Source organism: Vombatus ursinus, unplaced genomic scaffold, assembly GCF_900497805.2.
Source record: "Vombatus ursinus unplaced genomic scaffold, bare-nosed wombat genome assembly UNPS02014778.1, whole genome shotgun sequence".
NCBI lineage: Eukaryota > Metazoa > Chordata > Mammalia > Diprotodontia > Vombatidae > Vombatus > Vombatus ursinus.
Window position 1 is genome coordinate 58,293,871 of NW_020954556.1, and position 25,212 is coordinate 58,319,082.

The 25,212-nt window shown below is 36.6% G+C and overlaps 1 protein-coding gene across 5 annotated transcripts in view; it reads right to left on the bottom strand.

Moving 5' to 3' along the window:
• The window catches only part of RMDN2 (regulator of microtubule dynamics 2), a 140,483-nt gene that overhangs the window by 14,486 nt on the left and 100,785 nt on the right, over positions 1-25,212 (bottom strand). For 4 of the 5 annotated variants that reach the window (XM_027865344.1, XM_027865346.1, XM_027865343.1 and 1 more), the window contains 6 exons: positions 22,028-22,205; positions 21,314-21,416; positions 18,942-19,002; positions 5,385-5,460; positions 4,064-4,141; positions 2,207-2,305 (listed from right to left, as the gene is read on the bottom strand). In XM_027865344.1, the coding sequence (XP_027721145.1) occupies positions 2,207-2,305; positions 4,064-4,141; positions 5,385-5,460; positions 18,942-19,002; positions 21,314-21,416; positions 22,028-22,205 (595 nt within the window). The remainder of the gene's footprint in view (positions 1-2,206; positions 2,306-4,063; positions 4,142-5,384; positions 5,461-18,941; positions 19,003-21,313; positions 21,417-22,027; positions 22,206-25,212) is intronic. The other variant, XM_027865347.1, reaches the window with a different exon arrangement.

A 25,212-nucleotide genomic window follows, 5' to 3' on the forward strand; every position in this document is an offset into this window, starting at 1 on the left:
ATGCTCACAACAACCCTGTGAAGTGGGCAGTACATGCACTATTATTCTTATCTTACATAGTAAAGAGTCCAAGAGAACCACAGAGGTCATGTGACTAGCCTGCAAATGGCAAAGCCAAGATCAGACCTGAGGTCTCCTAACTCACAGGACACTTTCTATTATACTATGTTGTTGCTATTGTTGTTCAGTCATTTCAGTCATGTCTTATCCTTTGTGATCCATTTGGGGTTTTCTTGGGAAAGATACTGGAGTGGTTTGCCATTTCCTACTCCAGCTCATTTTACAGATGAGCAAGCTGAGGCAAACAGGGTAAAGTGATTTGCCCAGGATCACATAGCTTGTAAGTGTCTGAGGCCAGATTTGAAGTCAGGAAGATCCAGTACTCTATCCACTCAGATTTATCTATCTAATGCTAGAAATCATGACATTGAAGTTTTAAGAGGGATTAGAATTATAGACTGTGGAAATAATAACTGCAAATCATTTCCCCAAATTACTCTTCCTTAATTTTATTCAACCCACAAAATGATCACTGAAACTATCTGGTTTCATCTCTCACCTTCCTTGCTCTTCTCTGCTAACAATAAACATCTGTTAATAAAACACTGCCTGAAGTAACAGCACACAGGGTTCTTGTCAGAAAGAAATTCTAGGTGCTATAAGAGCAGCTATCAAGCATAATACGTGGTCTTTATGTTCAAGGAATGTAGAACCTAGCTGGACCAACAAGTCAAACACACATAAACAATTAGAGAATAAGAAAAATATATAGTTGAGTACAAAATTATGATTCTAACTATAAAAGCTATATAGGAAGGAACTCAAAAGGCAGACAGAAATAATTATAGGCTTAATTGGTTGGAAAAGGCTTCTTGGAGAATGTATGCCTTGATCTGAGCCTTGAAGAATGGCTAAGATTGGGAAAGGTGGAGAGAAAAGGAAGGAGGGCATTCCTGGAGCTTAGCAAACACTGTCAAAATGCTCACTATTCTGATTACAAGTAACTAAAAGTTCTTCAGACAGAATGTCCTTACAATGGAGCTAAGCAATTCGCCTAGCTACCAAAGAGACAGGGATAAGGAATGGATCTGTGATCTCACTGACACAGGGAGCTTCCTGATGAAGAAACTTCCTCAATCAGGGCTGCACCCATGGTTACATAGTTCAGTGTCAGACAGCCAGTAAGCCAGAGATGGGACTTGAACTTGAATCTTCCTGGTATCCAGGCTAGCTTTCTATCCATTATGATATAGTGTCTGCCTCTCAAGTTATCATAACTTGATGGGAATAGATTTTTCTATCATTCTTTTGCTCACCCAAATTTTACCTTTCATTTGAGCTAATGAGTGGAAATATCCATTAAGAGAGAGTGACCTATGTGAAGAACTGTACTAATTTCTGGACAGGTATAAATGTATATATACATATATATATACATATATACACACATATATATATACATATATATATATATACATATATATATATATATCTCACTAGAAACAAAGTTTGCCAGTAATGAAGTGAGGGTAATGGTTAGATAAGGATGGTTGGACAACTAGCTCATGGGCTCCTCTGGGATTCACATCACATCAACAGATCAAGAGAAAGATTCCAACCATACTGGATAAGTCCTATGTGGGGGACTGAGAGAGAGAACAAGGGAGAGCATCCCAAACAATAAGGAGGTGCGCATGTGTTGCGTTGTACCAATGGAAACTGTACTTTCATTGAGGAGATCATAAACCCACAAAATAAATGAAATATAACAAATTGGCCTTCAGGTTTATAAGTTAGTCAAATTTGGTTTCGGTTTGTGTGACTTGATCACCAGAGCCTACTCACTCCTTGGTGAATTGACAAAACTGAATTTCTGAACCTAGAAAGTTCAGTGAAGATCCCAAAAAGGATAAATCTTGGCTTTCCCAGATTTCCTATATTAGCTTCAGCAAAATAATTCAAATTATTTGGGTTAAAGATTTCTTGTCTGTTGATACTATATCATTTTCTCACAAGAGAGTGTCATCTATTACATATCAAAGGTAATTTGAATACTTCAATTTTCCCATGCTATTGGATGTAAGAATTATAACTTCAAGTCATCAATTTTATATGAGCATGTTCTTTAGCTAGCTAGGATACTGTTAAGCTTGTGACACACAGACAATTAAATTTCTTTAAAACAAAAGCAGGTAGCCAGGATTACCTTCAGGAAATTTCTCAAGGCTTCATCTATAGTCGAAGATGGTACCACCCCAAAAAGAGTAGAGGCCATTTTCTTCTCCATCCAATTCAATTTGAAAACCTATAGAAAAACATCCCCTTTGGCTGGTTGTCTTTGACTAAGCAATCTCTTTTTTTAGACCTTACTATGTTGATAGACTTCGAGTTATTTAAAAGGAGTCCTGATAAAATTAATTCTAAAGTAAAATGAATTCCATAAGTGCTATATTTAAAATGATCTTAGAAATTGCCATGGATAGGAAATTTGTATATTCTCTAAGAATTTAAAAAAGGAACTATTCATATTAATTCCCATACTGACTGTGAAGATGATATAATATTTTTAGTCACAGCTACCTATTATTTTTAGTGCAATTCAAGACATTAATTTTTATGTAATAGATATATTTAGTTCTTATCACAGATAATCAATGACCAAAGATTAATGTCCCACAGCATGAAAAACACTTAGAAAATTCATTAGTGAAACTCAGTCATTTGTTTCAACAAATTAATCAATAAACATTAAGAAGCTACTATGTGTTAGGCACTATGCTAAGTACTGAGGATACAAAAAGGAAAGTGAAGCAGTACTTGGCCTCAAAAAAGTATTATATTCTAAGGGAAAAGATGACATAGAAACATAGAAACTGCAACATGTAAACACAGAGATAGGAATACACAAAATATAAACTACAAGAGACCTTAAGTACCCTTACAAGGCAGGCACCAACATTTGAAGGAATCAGGAAAGGCTTTATGCAAAAAGTGGCACTTAAGCTCAGTCCCAAAGGAAATCAGGGATGTGAGAGGTTACTTACTTATTTAGTTAAATATTTCCCAATTACATTTTAATCTGAGCTGGACATGCTTGACATCTCTGGTCACCCCCTTTTCCACATCTACAACACCTAATCCAGATCCTCATCATCTTGCATCTGGACTGTTCCTAACAGTCTCATTGGTACCCCTGCCATCAATCTCTCCTTTCTTCAAACCATCTTCCACACAGCTGCCAAAATCATATCCTAAGGCACACTTATGATCGTGTGACTCTTGTTTCCTGTTGCCCAGAAAATGTGACCGAAACTCCTTGGTTTGATATTTAAGACCATTTAAAAGCTAGCACCAACCTGTCCAGGTGACCATTCATATCTCCCCTCGTAGGTACTTAATGAATGATGATTGATTCACCTCTTTTCCTAGCCAAACTGGACTCCTAGCTGTTTCCTAAATTGAGTGTACTGTCTTCTACTACTGGGATGTTACACAAGCCCTCTTCCATACATGGATTTACCCTTTCCTCATCTCCAGTGCCAAGCAAATATCTAGTATGTGCTAGGCACTTAGTAAATGCTTGTTTCTTTCTTTAGTTGTACCCTCCAAAATCCTTCCAGGCTCAGCTCAGGTGTCATCTCCATAGAGAAATCTTTGGTGTTTCCCCTAGGGATTAGTGCTCTCTCCTTCCCCATCTATGATTGCAGCTACTTAGCTAGAGCTCCCTTTTTTACCACCTTCAGTGCTCTTTCCATACTCTACCTATCTGTGCTCCTGTTGTGCTCCTCCAGGATGGAAGCTCCTTGGAAGGACTACTTACTGTTTTCCATCTCATGGCTGAAGTACAAGGCCATGTGCACACATAGTAGGTGCTCACTGGACATTTGAGCTAAGATAGTTATTCAAAAGGTGCTAAGAGGGGAAGGAGGAAGAACACAAAGACAAATTTCACAGCTGTGACTGAGGTTTACACTAGTTAAATAAATGAATGTAGAATAGCAAATGTGTATCACTGTAACATGATGCTCAGACATCAGTCCAGAGATAAAAGAGACCCACTTACAGAATAGCAGTATCTTCCATTGAGGTAATATAAAAAGGGTTCATCAGGTATAAGTTCTAATGCTCTATCTAGATGTTTCTGAAAGAAAACCAATCAAAAGAAACTATCATTTAAGAAGTTTAAGGCATTTAAATGGCTAAAGAAAATTAGGTAACAATCCTAGAGTAGAAATGTGGTTATGGGAATCAATTTAGGATTAAAATTTTCCATAATTAATCCATAAAATGGAGAATCCAATGTAAAATAAAAGAAAACTGAATCTCCATTAGTTACAAACGGCTCAGTAAATGTCCATAGAAACCTGTGAGACTCGGGAGCGGCCAATGAGTTGTTCCTTGGTTGTCAAGCTGCCAGTGTCAAAATGGGGCCATTTTGGCCATGGCTGGGAAACCTGACTTTGCTTTTCACTCAGCTATTATGTGTTTCATCCCAGCTCAGCCTTCTAGAAATTTGTCTGTCCTACTCTGGATCACTAAGTTAAATTACAAGCAGGTGAGAATTTGGGGTTTTGAATATTCTATATTTTATAACCAGTATTTACCCCCTAAATTGAATGTAGAATTCTTTGGTCATCATATATACGTTCTGATAAAATGAATACGTGTTTTTGAAATGTTGTTTACTAAAAGTAGTAACAAATTAGTTTTGAAACGTTATTATAATGATGTGTTAAGAAAAATGTTCAGAATCATGCAGAAAGGAGAAAAATAATGGAAAGATGGTATGACTACAAAAAATAAATATTTGCAAAACCTAAACATCTGATTTCAAAAGGAATATAAAATAGCAGATGAAAGGATAGCAGATATTCTTCTTGGGGATTTCATTTTCATCAAATAAATGGCATTTATATTCATGTTGGGGGCAGTTATATGGCTCAGTTTTTATAATGTATTTGGTGGTCATGCATTATGAATGTATAAAGCTAAAAGGAAAAGACTAAAGTATCTTCACTGCAACTTGGAGATACATTAAAAATAAAGATTCATAAAATTTTTTTCTACTTATCTGAAAGATTGTTATTAGACTTTACTTACTTTTGACTATATGGTTAATTAATTTGTTATCAGTGGATTTAGTGTCTAATCATTAATTTGTAATATAAGCCATTTATCTGTGGTCTAGTTTCTCTTAACCCAAAATTATGACTCCATACTCATTTTCAATAATCTCATTTTTGTTGACTTAAAGATAGCCATTTAAATTTTCTCATTTTTTTTAAAAAAAACATAAGAAAATACAAATATGAGATCTGATTTTGCTGAATTACTTAATTTTAACAATTTCATTTATATTAAAAAATATAATTCAAAAAAGATACCTTAAAAAGATGGCCATATTTGATTTTATTTTGTAGTCCCCCACACTCGGCTACATGGCCACACAAGCTAGCATACCTAAAAAGATACCACAGTTAAAATAGTGACACCTTAAATTGCTTCAAATTAAACAATAAAAATTACTGATTCAGTCAGTGGTAATCAAAAGTATTCCTACAAATTCAAGAGATATAAAAATGAATAAACATTAAAATTAAAGACTTTCCAACAGGAAGAGTGCAGATAAATAAAACGATACACTTTTCTGACCATTTTATTCTTTTAAATACTCTTCTCATTCTTTTTTGTATCTGTATGGACATATACACATAAAATTATTGTAGAAGGAATATGTTTCTCTGGAATTATATTCTCATTATTAGGCACATACAGGCTATTTTAAATATTATCATATCAGTACACAAATTATTTTGTATCAAACATGTACTACATATAAGAGGGACTTCATAAATATTTGTCGAACTAAATGAATACATATTATACAGTATACATATTCTATACAGAGTAGTCGCAAGGTAGCCCGAGCTGGTAAAGATTTGCAGCTGAGGACCAGGGAAGGCCTCCTGTGGCAGGTGGTGTTTAAACTGAGTCTTGAAGGAAGCTAGAGAAACTAAGACAAGGAGATGAAGAGAAGAATATTCCAAGAATGTGGGGACAGCCTGTGCAAAGGTCTGGAGAGGAGAGAAGGACGAATAGCAAGTGGGCAGGCCAGTGCAGCAGATCATAAAGTGCGCAGGGTAGGAAGGGGTGAAGAGACTGGAAAGGCAGGAAGATTTTTAAAAGCTTTAAATATCAAACAGAGACGTCTCTGTGTGCTTTTGGATCCCACTAGATAGGATACCCCTTGGACTTCACTGAGTAGTGAGGTAAAATGGTGAGATTTATATTTTGGGAAAATCCCTTTGGTGGCTGATGGATTAGAGTGGAGAAAGCCTTGAGGCAGGGAGACCAATTAGGAAACTACTTTCAATAGCTCCAGTGAGAGGTAAGGTGGGGTTGCATAACTGGAGAAAAGGGGACCTTGCAGAGGTAGAAATGACAAGATTGGGTGATGTTCTGGGTATGTGTGGCGAGGCATCGAGGAAGACACGAGGGTTGTGAGCTTGGGTGACTCAAAGGATAGTGGTGCCTGGGACAGTAATACGTAAGTTTGGAAGAAGGGAGGGTTTTGGGGAAAAGCTAATGAGTTCTGTTTTAGACATGCTGAATGTGAGATACCTATGAGACATCTAGTTTGAGATGTCCAAAAGGGAGGTGGTGACGTTGGATTGCAGTTCAGGAAAGAGGCTGGAGATGGATCTGGGAGTCATCCGCACAGACATAATAAGGGAACCCATGGGAACTGACAAGCGCACAAAATTAGTACTAATTTATCACAAAATCATTCATTTGTAAAGGTACTTAACTAACAAATATAGGAATTAAGTAAGGATAAATCATTATTTTCATTTGAAGAAAAAATCCAAAGGTCACAGAAAATAGGCACTGGTCCCAGTCAAAGACATCACTTGTGCATCTAATCTCTATCCTGTCTCTTGAAATATTCCCTCAATCTCTACTCCATGTTTCCTTCCCAGTTCTCAAAAATGGAGATTAAGCGAATCTTCATGTTTTGCTCCAAATAAGTTCCCTTTTCTTATTTTCTTATCTCTGATAGTGGTACTAGACTCTTCTAATTACTCCAGCTCAAAACCCTGAAGCCATCTCTTGTCTCTCCATCTTTCTTACTGATTCCACACATACCGAGGAACAAGGTTGTACTGTGAGCTAGCCGGGCACTTTCTCAAAGAAGTACCTTGTTGGGTAGGATGGGAAGAGTACATGGAATCACAGATCTACCCTTCTCAGTACTATCTATCTCACATAATCACACTCTAGACCTTGTTTTTGAACCTTAAACTTTAGCTTCCTGACCACCATACACATATACATATGATCTAGGCCTTAGTGGACTCAGGGACCTCAAGGAACTTAACACATTTCACCATGATCCAGTGTGAATAAATTCTCATCCAGGCAAATCCCACTCCAATTGTGGCGAAAGCTATTTTGAGGCTATATCTGGAATCCATAATTACTACTTATTAAAACCAAGTCCCTCTGGTACATGTTAAAGCCTGGGATCTCAGTTACTCCCTACCTTTTCTGGTGGTTTTTGAGTTACTGTGATATATATGTGTATACACACACACACACACACACACACACACACACACACATATATGTATATATTTTCCATAAGCAAGAAGTAACCCTACCAGATGTATTTCAAGCCCTGGGAGGCATGAATCCTTTCATTATCCTTATCTTCCTTCCCTCAACTGGTCTTATGGACTTATTAATGACAGGATCCTCTGGCTCTAGTTTCTGGTGTGATGGCTCTACTGCGTATCTGGGCTGAAAATCAAGGCCACTCAGGAGTTCCTTAAGTTAACTTAGAGACAGGGTTTCATTTACCTTTTGATGTCTCTGGCTAGATTTCTGTATTCTTCGTGAGGAAGAATGAAAAGCTCCTGCTCTGACAAGATTATTGGGCCCTTGAAACCACGACCATTTATAACCAGTATACTTTTCCTCTACTCCTTAATCTATACTTAATTGGCTTTCTAGAGGATAACCAACTTAATGATATCCAAAGAAGAAGATGAATGGAATATCTTATTTTATACCAGACATTCACTCTGAATACATACCAATGCTCTTCAGCCTGTGCAATGCCCTTACCATATGACAACGGTTCATGACTGCTATGTCCTCAGACTTATGGAGTAATTATTTTTTAAAATATTTCAGCAGATTCATAATCTCATGGAATCTCAGAATGTTAGCACTGGATCAAACCTTAGATGTCATCTGGTTTAAGTTTTTTTTTGTTTTTTAGAGGAAACTGATACCCAGTGGTGAAAGAGATTTAATCAAGGTCACATAGCTCAGACTTGAATCTAGCACTTCTTACCAAATAAAATAATATATGTGAAGCACTTTCTTGTTGGGTCAGGAGTGGGGGAAAGAAGAGAAAAACAAGGTGGGGGGAGTGAGGGGAGGGAAAGGGAGAGAGAGATATGGAAAAAGAAGGAAGAAGGAAAGAAGGAAGACAGAGAGGGGGTAGAGAAAGAGGAAGGAGAAAGAGAGGGAGGGAGAGAGAGAACACTTAAATATGAGACGGAAGTTAAGTCTAGGGCTATTTGCCCCAGGTTTCTTCTCAGTGGTGTTGTCCATCTATTTAGAGCAAACACTACTTCAGAAAGTTTTTTTTTTAATTGTCTTTTTTTTAATATGGAGACAAAACTCATTTTAAATAAATAGGCAAGATTTAAAGGAAGGAGGAAACTCTTGAGAATAAGTTATACCAATATGCCCAGCACTGATGAGGAAGAGGAGGGGAAAGAAGTATAGAAGAAACAAGTTCACCAGGTTCTAGTGCGGCAACAAATTCTGTCCAGGCAAATCACTCCTTAAGCTAGTCAGTAAGTCAGATAAGGCTCTGAGTGCTAACGATCATATTCAGTTTGGGGTGGTAGAGCCCTTTCCTTGCAATCAGCTAGCTGCTGACCCGGTACTCATACGTACTACAAGTCTCCAAAATTGCCATTGTCTCCTATCCCATAATCATTCAACTCGGAAAAATTACATTTCTCATCATTAACAATACCCCTTGCTGATAAGGCACTACACTTATAAAGTGCTTTGCAAAGCTTAAAGCATTAAGTAACTGCCAACTATTATTGTTATAATTACTATTATTACTCACATATTATTAATGCCTATTAATAATGTAATTATTATTAATTTCAAGTCTATCACTCTTTCCATTAAACCATTCATTTTTAACTACATGAATATGCCTTCTAATAATATAGATTAATAAGGCAGATTACCCACTCATCTACACTACCTAATCCTACATTATTTGTGTCAATGTCTTTCTATGCATCCTCATAGAGGAGTTTCCTAACACAATGGATTATATCACAGTTTATAGTATGCATGATATAACATAAATATCATAATGTTATATGTAAAAACATGTAATATATAGTTTATATTATAAGTATATAACATATTTATATCACAGTTTATATATTTGTGCATATGTACATAAATACATATACATACGTATCACATATTAAGCACAGCAATTGCTTACTCCCCTTCAACTTTCAATTTTATGTAGCTTTCATATGACAAGAACCAAGACTACATGAAAAGCTGCCCTAAGGAAGAGAGATTAGATTTATTTATGGAAGAAGGATCAATGAGAGGCAGATTTTTATATAATATAAGGAAAAAACTTCTAAATTATCAGATCTCTCCAAAAAAGGAACAGATTGCATTGTGATATACTGACCATCCTATCATTAGAAGAATTCAGGGCCTGGATTATCACCCGTGAGGGATGCTGGGGAGGGGACTCCAATTAAGTAAGAAGTTGGACTGGATGATTTTGGAGAACCTTCCCAACTTTGAAATTCAAGGATTCTATGGATATTTTTATCATTGGTAGTATGCCTTTGTTTACATTGTTGGTGTGTACAAACTGCTGAGATGGACCATGAAGAACAAAGTTTTACATGTAAACTCTATCATCATTTGAGAATTAATCACATCAGGAACTCCTACCCTACAGTCTTGTACCCCCATCTAGTGGTCAATTCAGAATCAGAAATAATGATGGTGTACGGAAATAGTACTGAGTTCTCTTATCTTTGAATTCAATGTGAATAGTCTTGAAGTAAATGACAAACACTTAAATCTTTAAGTTTTATATCAATGCTCATTATTATTACAGAAAAAAATCATTCTTTTCATCTTGTCTGGTGCGACTTCAGATAAAAACAGTCCTGGGTCAAGTCATTATCCTTCTATTTTCCTTTTTCATTCAAAGTTCTGGGGAATGCTGAGATAAAACAACTATTTTTCATAGATGAATAAAAGTATTAGGATATGAGTTCATATATGAAACCTCACTAAGAGCTTCCTCATTATAACTCTTGTAGCAGGATGACAGGGATGTTACACACCTCATCTTGCTTCCACTTTGATTACTACAGGGAGCTTCATATATTTTAAAAGTTTCATTATTCCACCCACCTTGGAGACTAAATGTTTGGTATGGAAACAGCTATTAAAAACATTATTCTTAAGTTTTTAGAAATCAAGATTGTATCTAGGGCAGGTAGGTGGTGCAGTAGATAGAGCTCCGACCTTGCAATCAGGAGGACCTGACCTCAAATCTGACCTCAGACACTCGACATTTACTAGCTGTGTGGCACATTTCCTCTGCTGGATCTTCATCCAGGTTGTATCTATTAACTACAGGTATCATACTATCCTGAGCCCTCTCCTCTTCTCTCGCTATACTGTTTCACTTAGTGATCTCATCAGCATCTCTATGAAGATGAATCTAAGATTTTTTTATCCAGTTCTAATCTTTCTCCTGATCTCCAGTTTCCCATCACCAACTGTCTATTGGACATCTCAAACTGGATGTCCCTTAGACATCTTAAACTTGATGTGTCTGAAACTGAACTCATTATCCTCCCCCTATCCCACCAAACCCCTCCTTCTTCCTAACTTCCCTGTAACTGTCAAGGGCTCTTAGTTACCCAGCCTTGAAGCTAGGTGCCATCTTCAACTCCTCACTCTCACTCCCATATCCAATCACCTGGTGTAGGCCCCCATCACCTCACAACTGGAACAATGAAATAGCCTTCTAGTTGGTTTTCCTGCCTCAAGTCTCTTCCCATTCTGGTCTATTCTCTCCTCAGCTATCACAGAGATCTCCTAAAATGCAGGTCTGACTGACCATGCCCACTCCTTCACTCAGTAAACACCAATGGTCCCTCATTACCTCCAGGATAAAATATAAAAGTCTGTTTAGCATTTAAAGCATTTCACAACCTTGCCCCTTCCAACTTTTTCAGTTTTCTTAAGCTTTATCTCTCTCATCAGAAATGAGCTCCTGATGTATAATTCCAGATATCAGGTCATATCTTGCTAAGTATTTGCATACTTTGTATTAGCCTAATTAAGTATAATTCTTCTATAATTTCTGGTGATGACCTGATCTTTTATATGTATGATGATCTTTTATATGTAATGTTCTACAGACTATTGCATCTACCGATAAAATGACTTCTTTTACATTTGGGCTAGCATTTGAGATATAAGCATTTTTGTATTTTCACTAAGAGCACCATGAGAATAACTCCAATAGTAGATAGGACAAGGATTATATGAGCATCACCCTTTTTTCACTCTATTTTAATGTCTTTGGCTAGCTTTCTCTCAATCTTTTGGGCTACAATTTTGTCTACAATTATACTCTAGCTCTAGTATACTTTATTTGAAGAATCTGAAAAGATGTTTTGAGGTTTATGTACATAGTAAAAGCATATGCTCTCTGTTAGTTCATAAAAGTAAGTTTCTGCTATATAATTCTATCCAATTATATGTCTTTTGGGGTATTGGTAGTTGCCAAATTTTTGCAACCTTCTGTGATGTGTGCCAATTTCCATCATTTCATCGTATAATTGTATAAAAAAAGATCCTGAATCACAAATCCTTCATTTCTATAAATAAATCTGCATTACTCAGCAATTTATTCAACATATTGTTGGTTTATCTCATGTGGCTGTCACCCATGGAACATCTTTTGACAATACAATGCAGCTGTTTCACTGGCTCTTTCTGAAGATGAACAACTTTCAGTTACGTTTGACAAATCCAGCAGCATATACCTATTTTTCAGCATTACTATTCCTTTATGCAGTGAGAGCTATTCTAAAAGTATTTCTGTAACTTATAATCTGCTTATAGTGTGCTCTAAGGACATCTATCAATCTTCTTCCTCCTTTTGGACGAGTGTTAATCTTTTGATAGCTGCCTTGTGGTGATGAGCCCTGTTCTCTGTTAACATTGTGATGTTTTTATTTAGTGGATTCTAGATTCATTGTCTACTTTATCATGCCAAAATATATACAATAAGACTGATATTGCACAGGCGTTAATTGCTCTAAATGAACTTTTTGTTAAGCACTGACTTCTGGATGCCAATCAGTCCCTCAACATTCTCAGTCCTAGTTTTCTCCTAAACAACATTGAGCTCAATGTGTCTTGCTTGAAGACCAAAGTATCTGTATTGCTTTAATATATTGATTCAACTTGACCTCTATATTGAAGCTAAAATCTACCAGTCTCTATTCTTCCTCATTGATGTATATTAAGAGTATTATATGTACTGAGTAGGAACAGCATTTTGATAACATTGGAGAAAAGTTTTCTTAAGATGAAGCATCTGTTGAAATTAAAGCTATCTACATTCATATGAAAAAATGCTCTAAATCACTATAAATTATAGAAATGCAAATCAAAACAACTCCGAGGTACCACATCACACCTATCAGATTGATTAACATGACAAAACAGGACAATAATACATGTTAGAGAAGATATGGGAAAATTGGAACACTAATGTATTGTTGGTGGAGTTGTGAAATGATACAACCATTCTAGAGAGCAATTTGGAATTATGCCCAAAGGGCTATCAAAATGTGCATACTCTTTGACTCAGCAATACTACTTCTAGGTCTGTATCCCAAAGAGATCATAAAAAAGGGAAAAGGACCCACATGTACAAAAATATTTACAGCAGCTCTTTTTGTGGTGGCCAAGAATTGGAAATTGAAGGGATGCCCATCCATTGGGGAATGGCTGAACAAGATGTGGTATATGAATGTAATGAAATGCTATTGTTCCATAAGAAATGATGAGCAGGCAGACTTCAGAAAAACCTGGAAAGACTTATATGAACTGATGCTGAGTGAAGTGAGCAGAACCAGAAGAACATAGTACATAGTAACAGCAACATTGCGTGATGACCGACTTTGAGAGGCTTAGCTTTTCTCAGCAGAAAAAGAACTATGGAGTCTGAATGCAGATCAAAGCATACTATTTGCTCTCTCTCTTTTTTTGTTTCTTCTTTCTCGTGGTTCCTCCCATTGGTTCTAATTCTTCTTTAGATCATGAATAATATGAAAATATGCTTAATATGAACATATATGTAGAGCCTATATCAGACTGCACATCATCTTGGGGAGAAGGGAGGTGAGGGAGGAGCAACTCAAAATCTTATGGAAGTGAATGGTGAAAACTAAAAATAAATAAATTAATAAAAAAAGATGAAGCATCTGTTTAATGTGTTTTCCGTGGCACTATATTCGTGTACATCAAGGAATTAATAGAGTGTTTTAATAAGACTCCTTCTTCGTCCTGAAGGTGGTGGTCAGTTCTCTTCAGAGTTGAGGATAATGGGTTAAAGGCTAGCTAGACAGACTTACAGTGAATTTAAACAGTCTTTCTAGAAGATAATATATTTTATGTAATTTCTTCTTGACACTGTGTTAGTTAACATTTTTTAAATAGAGAGCACTTATCCATATAGACATCAAATACTATAGCAATTTCATTATGGCTGTCTCTTTTATCTATATGAAGCTCAGAAATAAGGGTAGAAAAGAGTTAAAAAGTTTTGCAGTGACCAAGAAAGATAGTGTAAATGTCAGAGCACTTTCAGGTGACTTTCTCATGTAGCACCTCCTTTACGACTATCCCCCTATTGGGGCAGCTAGGTGGCACAGTGGATAGAGCACCAGCCCTGAAGTCAGAAGGACCTGAGTTCAAATCCGGCTTCAGACTAAACACTTGATACTTACTAGCTGTGTGACCCTGGGCAAGTCACTTAACCCCAATTGCCTAAAAACAAAACAAAACAAAACAAAAAAGACTATCCCCCTACCCAGAATCTGCACTCACAAGGAAGCTCACTGAAGATGAAGTCTACCCCAAGTTCAAGATACTCTATGATGTTGCTCCCCTAAAACTACAGCGCAGGATCTCCCTACTGCTACATTTACCTTTGATAGTCAGCCGGGGGACAAGTAGCTCAGAACAAAGACATCATAAAAACAATAGCTGTAAAACATTCTACCCCGTAAACCAGGCTTGCACTCTCCAACAATATGCACGCACATAAAGTACGCTAGTAGAGAGGCACACTCTCTGTGACCAGCAACTCATTCTTCTGATGTCGCTCCTTGCTGGGCCCTGTCTATGCTGGGCAGACTTCACTCTCTCGAGAGGCTGGGTTCCTAGGTTCTGCTCTTCTCCAAAGCTCGCCTTCCAATTTCCAGGGCTGATTCTCCAGATTCCTCTTGCTGACTTGTGCCACTCAGAGCAATGCACCTCACTGCCGTGAAAGAGGAGAAGAGAAAGAAGTCCCTACCCCCCACTTGCTGAGCTCTGCTAGGAAAAATAAGAAATGGATGTCTTGACTGACTCCTTAGAGAATACTTTACTCTTTAAAGACCATCAGGGACAGCGCTGATTTTCATTAATTTATTAATATTTATTATATTTATATGTATTGTATATTTATAAATTAATTAATGAACTTATTTTTTTAAAATAAATTTTGACATGTCTTATTTTATACCCCCTATATTTCCCACTATATTCTCTCTCTACCTCCTTTCATAAAGCCATCTTCTATAATGAAGTATGTAAAAAGGAAGAAAAAAAAGTTTCACAAAACTAAACAACATTTAAAAAATATGACGTTATATTCAGTATTTCAGTCACACGGTTCCCCACTTCAAAGATCCAGAGAGAAGTGCATTCTCTGGCCATTATAATGTCTTGACACTCAGTTTCCACTGTTTTATTGTCCTTCCTTTTTATATGGGTTATTACTAGGGTTGTTATTATTAGGGTGTTTTTCCTGGCTCTGCTTGTTTCATTTTGCGTTAGTTCAAAGAAATCTTTCCACACTTCTCTGTGTTCATCACATTCATCATTTCTTACAACATGGTAACATTCTATTACACTTCTGTACTACAACTGGTTTGGTCATTCCCTCCTTAATGAACATCTATTTTGTTTCCAATTCTTTGCTAACATTAAAAGTGCTTCTATAAGGGGCAGCTAGGTGGCACAGTGGATAGAGCTCTGGTCGTGAAGTCAGGAGGACTTGAGTTCAAATCCAATCTCAGACACTTGACACTTACTAGCTGTGTGATCCTGGGCAAGTCACTTAACCCTGATTGCCTCACCCATCCCCCCCCAAAAAAGTGCTGCTATAAATATTTTGGTGTATGTGGAGCTTTTCTTTTTGTTAATGACCTTCTCAGGATTCCCGCCTAGCAGGGGACCCTCTAGGTCAAAGGGCATGGCATTTTAGTAACTTTCTTCACATAATTCCAAACTGCTTTCCACATAGATGCACCAATGCTCAGCTTCATTGAGATGTATTAGTGCGCTTAATGCAGTCCCACAATCCTGGAGAAATGTTTTTATGCTCACAAAGGTGCAATTAAATGTAAAACACTTCTTGATACTTCCTTTCCTGGCTATAAAGAGGTCACTACCAATTTGGCAGCCTCTATAATCATTGAAGAATGGATCCCTCAGGGAGGGGGCCACTCAGAACCTCATATTTTGTAAGGTACAAAGCTACCTAGCTCCCTTCCCCTACACAGATCTTGTTTTTTGACTAGATACATGATTTCACTACAGTAATACCTTTTTTTTTTTTTTTAGCTTGGAAGTTGGGGTGAAGTGACTTGCCCAGGGTCTCACAGCTAATAAGTATCAAGTGTCTGAGGCCGAATTTGAATTCAGGTCCTCTTGACTGCAGAGCTGGTGCTCTATCCACTGTGCCACCTAGCTGTCCCTATAATAACACCTTTTCCAAACAACTCACCAGCATAAATAGAAAAAATAAAAATACTGTAATAAACCATGCAGTCAGATTAATTGTTAACAAACTTTGAATGAAGGAACTTGTGAGAATGGTAGAAATATGGAGATGTTCTGCAAAGTCAGGTAGAAACAGAATGTAAACTTATAATAGCTAGAATTTATATAGCACTCTAAGGTTTACAAAGAGCTTTACAGATGTTCTCTCATTTAATCGCCATAATAACCCTCTATTACTATTATTCATATTTTAGAGATGAAAAAGCTGAGCTTGAGAGAGGTTAAGTGACTTACTCAGGATCACTAATAAGCATCTGAGGCAGAATTTGAATTTAAGTCTTCCTGATTCCAAGTCCCACACTACTTATTCACTGCACCATCTAACTTATAAAACAATAAGTGCCATGAGGGCAAGGATTGTTTCATTTTTATATTTCTATCCCTGGTGCCTAGCACATTTTTTTGCATGTAGTAGGCATTTAATAAATGCTTATTGACTAACTGATATTAGTCAGTCAGGAAAATTGGAAAAGCAGAGAGAAATAAGAAAAAAAGAAAGTTTATCTATCCTAGCCACTAAGAAACTGATGTGCCATTTTGTAATGTCTTGTCTATAGATGTTATAGTTATATAGAAAAGGAACACAAGCTGGTTGTAGCCTTGGACCTCTATTCACTAGGTGCTCTCATGTCTGAGACAAAGAAGAGAGATCTGAAAATGAAGAAAATGTTTACACGCAACTGTGCCACATAAAGAGGAAGGAATTTGCCAAAGACTTTAATGGTTTAGGGCAGAAGTGGGGAACCTTTGGCCTCAAGGCCACATGTGGCATTCTAGATCCTAGGGTGTGGCCTTCTGACTGAATCCAAGTTTTACAAAACAAATCATTTTCTTGGGGGATTTGTTCTGTGAAGTTTGGATTCAGTCAAAGGCCACAATTCAGGACCTAGAGGGCCACATGAGGCCTCGAGGCCATAGGTTCCCCATCCCTGGTTTAGGGCAAGTTGAAATGGAGGCTGAGATATTTCACAAATAAAATTGAAACTGACAGACATTTAGCCAAGGACTCATTCCTATTCTCTTGCCTAACAGAAGCCTGCCTTCTAGCAGAGAAAGCCTTCTGGGAAACATCAGGTTATTCTGTTTGCATTGCTTCCTGCCTTTTCACCTGACTTTATCCTTCTGTTTTATCATTTATCTCTGTGGGGACAACTGATTGGATGGACCCTAGGTATTTTTCTTAATTTTTTCTCTTGGCTTTCCTTATCCTGGTTTCTAGGAGTGAACTTTCAAATGACCTTTGCTCAGGAACTGGCCTGACAATTCCAAAGTAATGCTTAGTTAAACACAAAAAGGTTATATCTACGTTCATCAATGTGAAGTGGCTTGTAATTTGAAGCACTAGAGGGTGCTGTTGCCCCAGCAACTGAGTGCCTCAGACAAAATACAGAGACACCTATAAATCAGTTTGAATTACTTTGTAAACTATCGAATTAACAATTTCTCTTAAATATATTAACTCACAAAACAACCTAGAAAACTTCACATTCTACTGCCACTTTACATTTGGACCCTTTTCCTACCCTGCCCTGGGTATATCTTGTTATAGTTTCTTTCTAGCCTAAAGCCCATGGGCTAAAGGTCAGGGAGCATCCTTTATGAAAAAAAAAATTAAAACATGCATATATGAACAAAAATTTCCAAAGTCACCAATACTTTCTATCTCAGTAGGTGTTATGATTCAGAGACCTGCTCTGATTTCCATTTGTGATGTGTCTTCTTTTCTAAAAGCCTTATTATCCTTTCCAAACATGACAGAAAATTCAAGAAACTACTCTGAACTATTTCTCGAAGTACTTCAAAATAATATGAACTACAATTAGAATTAACCTTTGAAAACTTGGAAGAGAATCATTTTTAGGGGTCAGTCTTAAAATTATCATAGGAAGAAATCCTTGTTTTATTTGTCATAGGAACCTTTGGTTCACCTTATATCAGGATTCAGTTTTCTATTTGTTAAATACTCTTGGGGGTGATTTCAAATTTTTATATCTAGATTTTACTGATGCTATTATCACCAAGCTCCCATGTATATGTATATTGTGTATATATATGCATGTATTTCAAAATGGCAGAAATATATATATATATATATAAAATAGTTTTAATTATATTTAGTCAAAAAACATGACAACTCAAACTATCTCTATCACTAAACAATATTTATCAAACAGACATATGGAACATTTTGGACATTTTAATAATTCCATCTTTAATACAATATTCATACATTTCATCTTCATGAAAATACCATTAATTTCATTGTTCAACTGAGAGTGAAATGATAGATTTAGCTACTGTGAATTGCAAGCAGGATGTGAGAGTGAGAAAAACAGTGTCTTGGGAGTGAAAAAGTTTGGTTCCTCGTGCTGGTTATACCACTCACCAGCTACAAGAGCTTGGGAAAGTTACCTAGGCTCTTCAGATTGGAGATTCATGAAGGGATTGGAATAGGTGATTCCTACTCACATTTTATGTTCAAAATTCCATTTTAAGATTTAACCTATGATACCATCTCTAACAACAATTTAGATTAATAACCTAACTTAGCAGGATAATCAGTCAAAGATGACATAAAGGGGCATGTAGAGTTCAATTTTGTTACATGCTATTACAAACATAATTTGATGAATGTGAAGGTCTGCATAAACTAGGGTCAAGGAAATTTCAGCTACAACTTCTAAAGCAGACTTTAGAAGAAACCACAAGTAGCCTTTACTTACCATAGGTGACAATATCCATTCTTGGGAGCCTGAGAAATTGCTCTTTCACCCAGGTCTTTTCCTGTAAAATAAATATACTTTTTTTATTCAGTGTTTGTTTCCCCTGAAAGGAAAGATTTCAAGATTAAGTCTTGCGGAGATCAATTGCAGGAATTTGGGGGACGTGGAGGTAGGGAAGAGAAGACTTAGGAAAGGTATGATGTCTTCAAATATTTTAAGGATTGTTATGTGGAGTGGAGGTTTACACCTGTTCTGCTTTTTCCCAGAGGGAAGAACTCAGAGAGATAGATGAAAGTTGCAAAGAGATGAATATAGGTTTGATGTGAGGGAAAACTTCCTAATAGGGCTGCTTGAAAAGGAGGTGTGTTGCTCCATACTGGAGATCTTTGGACAAAAGCTGGATAACCATTTATTAGGTATGCTCTAAGGTAGATTTCTGTTCTAAGTATAGACTGGTTATACCTTTTTAGAGAAAAGTCTTTAAAGGTGCTCTTTCTATTGCTTTTTCTGCTTTAGGAGGCAATATGATAAGACTTTAATTCTTCTCCACAGCTAATGCTTTGCAAATGAATTTGTACTTTAAATCAGTGTTACTTTTAGTTGCTATGTTTCTTTCATCGGCAAAGAAGTTAAGTATTTTGTTTTGTTATCACATGAGATATTTTCTAAACTCTTTTGGCCTCCTGACTGGTGACTGTTTTACATTGCTCAAACTTCTCTAAGTTACATGGTGATAATCTATGAAATGGCAATGATCAGAATTAATGTACTTTTATGCATTTCCCATCTTGAGAGTCAATAGCTTACTTAGCTAGTTTGACTGGAGTTGTAATTGATCTTGGACTTCAAACTTTGGCTTGTCTGGAGACCTGGACTCTGACGTTGATATTGCCCTTTGGATTTACAGTATGTCTGTATTCAGTCAATCAACAACTATGTATTCAGTGCCTACAGTGTACAGAGTATTATGCTGGATACTGGAGGAGATAAAAATATATGGTCATTGCTCTCATCAATCCACAACAGTTTATTGTGCGCCTAGTTGGCAAGAGACTATAGTCTATATGCCTCTAAGTACCAGGGATACAAAGACAAATGAAAAACAATACCTGCCCTCAAGGTGCCTATATTCTATTAGGAATAGCAACAGCAGCAGCAACAATAATATCACCACCAGCACCACCTCCTCCTCCTACTACTACATGACATTAAGACTATCCTTAAGAATGTGAAAGTTAGTATGAAAAATATCTATTTCCATAGAAGACCAAACAAGAAGAAATTGGCTTAAATTACATTGAAAACATTTGGGGATGTTTAACCTTGGTAAACACAAGACATATGCAGGTCATAATAATTATCTTTAAGTATCTGAATGACAATTGTGTGGAAAATAGATTAGATTTGTTCTATTTGTTCCAGGAGTTCTGAAATAGGAGCAGAAGATGGAAGTAGCAAAGAGGTAGATTTAGGTTTGATATAGGAGGGGAAAAAACCCTCTCACCTTCCTAACAAATTTGAGCAATCCACAAAAGAAACATGATATATTAGGATGCAGGGAGATCTAACTTCATGGAAGTCTTCAACAGAGATCAGATAGCCATGGGTGGGGTATGTTGTAGGAAGATTATTATTCAGGTATAGGATGGACAAAATGGATTGTAAGGTTCCTCTTAACTCTGAACTTCTGTTATTTGACATAAGGTAGACCTTTTTTTTTAAACTTCAAGAGTTATTATTAACACTTAGAGTTTATCAAGAGAGACTGGTGAATCTCTATCCCTGAACTTTCTAAAAATTTAACAACAGACTCATGGGCAATTCAAATCAAGAATTTTAGACCTTGAAAGGACCTTAGAGATTATTTGGCTCAAATGACTAATTTTCTATATGAAAAATAAGTCCCAAAAAAGGTTAGATTTTCCACAATTGTACAGCTAGGTATTCACAGAATCAGAATACAAAACACACCATCTCCCAGTCCAGTGTTCTTTCTAGGACCCCATGAAAATCAAGTGAGGTCTTTAGATTTTACGCAACTATCACTGCATGCTTTCTTCTATAAGGGGCAAGTATCTTAGATATTGTGATTTACTTCAGTTCCCCTGTCTAATTAACATACCCAGTTTTCCAAATTTCTATCTGACCTTAAATATGAAGAGCAGATACATGTTTATTGGTCTAGATTTAATAACCAATAATGCATTACTTAGTTGTATCTATCCCAATTAAGTAAAATAAAAGTAATTTTAAAATAATGATTTCAACTAAGAAATTTATAGATAATTGGTTTATTTTTCAGAATCTTTAGGGGTTTGGGTACATATCACAAGTTATAATAAGGTAATCAACTTTAAAAACTCACTACCTACCATCAGAAGCATATTTTCTCTTTTCTTCCACATCTGTGGATAGATCACACATATCCCCATAAGCTCTAGTTAATCTCCAAATAAACTCAATTTCATCTTTATACTAAAAAAGAAAAAGTGAAAAAGTATGTACATTAGATCAGAAAATTGATTTGATTAAGATGTAAATGTTCTCTCTGAATGCAACTATTTAAGAATGAGTGTTACAGACAATATGAATGTCAATGTATGCCAAAGTAAGATTTGGTTAAATTAAGGAAATTAGTCTCCATATGGTTACCTATCATCCTATGGTCTTAAACCATTTAAATATTAGGATCAAAAGTGCTGAAAGGGTCTTCAGAGTTCATTTAATTTTATCCCCTCATTTTACAGAAGAGAAAACTGAGGTCAGGGGAAGGGAGTGGCCTGTCCAAAGTTACTCAGGTAGTAAGTGCCAGAGCTAGCTTTGGAGCCCAGGTCTTCTGATTTCAAATCCCATGGTCCTCCCCCTACACCATTTTGCTTCTTCTGCTACTCTGCACAGACACTATAAGACTGTCAATCTCAGAAGGCAGGTGCTAGTTTGCACACATTTATCTTACCCGGCTTCCTCTCATGCGCCTATCTATCCCCTCCATACCACAACGAGGCATCAGAGTAGGACTTTGTGGAGGAGATTTAATTGATGATACTTTAATCAATAAGAGTGTTATTTCATCATACTTCCCTTACCTTATTTTTATAGTTGCACAGGAGTTCAAAACTTGTCTGTTTATCAGAATCACCTTTTAAATGTAAGTCATCAACCATCTGAGTAAGAACAGGTAAGCTCAGTTTTTTTGCTGATTTTTTATTTGCCTTATGGCCAGCTACATGCTCTTTTTCAGTGTCACTCTGAGCTGTAACATACCTAAAATTTCAGAAACAAGCATTAAAGCATCTAAAAGTTATTACAGATCATAAAGGATTAGGGTGAAGCACAGAGATAAGGACACAGCAGGAACTGAATAAATGCCCCTTATTATTAAACATTTTGTGATCATTTCCCAAATTCTGCTTAATTCATAACAATTAATGTTATGGTATTCAATGTTTACAGTGACAGTTTCCTCCTCATTAGCTTACAATGCAAAAGCATTTCGCTTTACTAGTTCTAATTGTGAACTTACAGTTCATTGATTTGAAGCAATATAAAATCTCGTAACTAATGCATTCAACAATTTTTGAGCACAAATGTATTGTCAATGTTCAGATTTCTTAAAAGTCATTTGTTGTTAAGTTGTTTAAGTCATGTCCAACTCTCCATGACCCCACTTGGGGTTTTTGTTGGCAGACACTAACTAGAGTGGTTTGCCATTTTCTTCTTCAGCTCATTTCACAGATGAGGAATTGAGGCACTGAGGTTAAGTGACTTGCCCAGGGTCACACAACTAGTAAGTGTCTGAGGCAAGATTTAAACTCATATACTCTTGACTCCAGGGTATACTACTTAGTTACCTGAGAAGAATCATAGGCAATACTTAAAGAGGTCTTTGATTTCATATATCACCCATGTATTACATGTAGTACATTGCCCACATGCAATAAAGGATGTTACACTTGTTTGACATGGCACTTAATCATACCACACAATATGTTATTAATAATACTTAATTTAATGCTAAATATTGTGTTATATATGTTACGTGTTATATGCACGGTATAAATCTAATAAATGCCATGTGTGACATTATTTATCACAAAAACACATTCTGCATGTAGATATAGATAGGGATGTAGGTATGTGGGTGACATAGATATCGATATACGTCAGCACTGGCTCTCACAACTTATCAGTACACTCTGACCCTCTGACAGGAAGGCTGCAAAACTGAAGCTCAGGGCGAAGAGCTCTTTCAAAAGCTGGCATTTTAAGAGTGCTCCCAAGCCAGTGATTTGTTCATATATATTGTTTACATATATAATTACACAATATATATTTCCCAAGTGTAATAAATGATATATATTGCATTGTGATATTTCACTTATTAGGCATGTGCAGTATATCTGTCATTAATTATGTACACATTATTCAGGATACATGTTATATACATTAAATATGTGTTATATGGGTTAAGATGGGCTATGTCCATTAAATATGTTTGTGTGTACATGAAATATGTGTTATCCATCACATGTGTGTATATGTAGCTATAGAGATGGATGCATTGGTGTTGACACTCATACTCTGGAGCATATAGTAAAGAAATCCTGCTAACGTCTCTGTTTTAAGAGGGTTTTTAGGTCAGCCAACTTGTCCAATATATATGTGTGTTACATGGAGCATATTACATACAGGTAATAAATGACGCATTGCACATGTTTCTGTGTCAGCTATCATGCATGGGACATCCAGCATTGACTGACATGCATTATTCAGGATGTTTGTTGTGTATTGTGCATGTTAAATATGGATTATGTTATGTGTGCAGCTCATTATATATTATATAAGTATCACTATATATAATGTATATTAAAGAAGACATGTTATATAACACATACATACGTGTGTGCGTGTGTGTGTGTGTGTGTGTGTGTGTGTGTGTGTGTGTGTTTAGCAGTCTAGACCAGTACAGTCTAGTTACTAGAGTCAGATTCTGGTACAATCTATTCTATTCCAGTCCAGTCCACTCCAGCAGTCAGGTCCAGCCTATTCGGGCCTAGTTCACTCCAACCTGGTCCAGGCCAGGCCAATCCAGTCCAGGCCAATCTAGTCTAGGTCAGTGTTTGATTTAGTCCAGTGTGATCCAATCTGGTCCAGTTTAGTCCAGTCTGGTCCAATCAGGACCAAACTGGCGCAATACAGTCCAGCATGGTCCAGTCTAACCCAGTCTAGTCAGGTTTAATCTAGTCAATATGGTTCAATCCAACCCAATCCATTCCAGTCCAATTCAGTCTGATCGAGCCTATCATCCAAATCAATCCAATCTAATCCTATTCGGTCTAGTCCAATCTAGTTCAATTCAGTCTAATCCAATTCAATACAATCCAGTTTGCCTCACTTTAGTCCAATCTCATTCAATCTGCTTCAATCAGTCCAAACTGGTCAAAGTCAGTTCAATCTGATTTCCATTTCAAACAGATCTAATCTGGTTTAAATGGGTCCAATTTGGTTCAATCTAGTCTAATCCAGTCCAAACCAGTTCAATTTGGTCCAGTCTTGTTCAATGGATTCAAATCAATCTAGGTTTGAATTGGTTGAATCTGGTTTAAACCAGTTCACTTTGGTTAAACCCGTCCAATCCAGTTCTATTTGGTTCAATCCAATTGAATATAGTCATACTGGTCCTGTCCAGTTCAATACAGTTCAATGTGGTTCAATCCAATCCAAACCAGACCAATCTGGCCCAGTCTAATTCCGTCTATTTCAATCTGAACCAATCCAGTTCAATCTGATTCAATTTAGTCCAAACCTGTCCAATCTGGTCCAGTCCAGTCCAACCCAACCCAATACAATTCAGTACAATTCAATCCAATCCTTTGCAGTCCAATCCAGTTTAGTCCAACGAATAATATTAACCCTATTACATGTAAGGCATTGTGTTACTAGGCATAGAAAGATTTAAAAAGACATAGTCCTTGACTTCAAGGAAGTTACATTTTGTGCTCAATGATAGAAGTGAGGGTGAGGGTGAAATACAGCCTGATAGGTATAATCTAAGATGGAGTTTGATAGGAGAGAAAGGGAGTAAACTGGAGAAATGGTTTGTTAAAAAAATTTCAAGGGACAAGTTTCTAGATAAGGGTATTAGGGAAGGTTTCACAGAATAGGTGACACCTCAGTCAAGCCTTGAAGGAAGAGTATTCTTAAAGATATCCATGTGTGTGAAGGAGTGGGGGTAGGGTGGGGAGAACAGCAGATATTTCAAACCCACAAA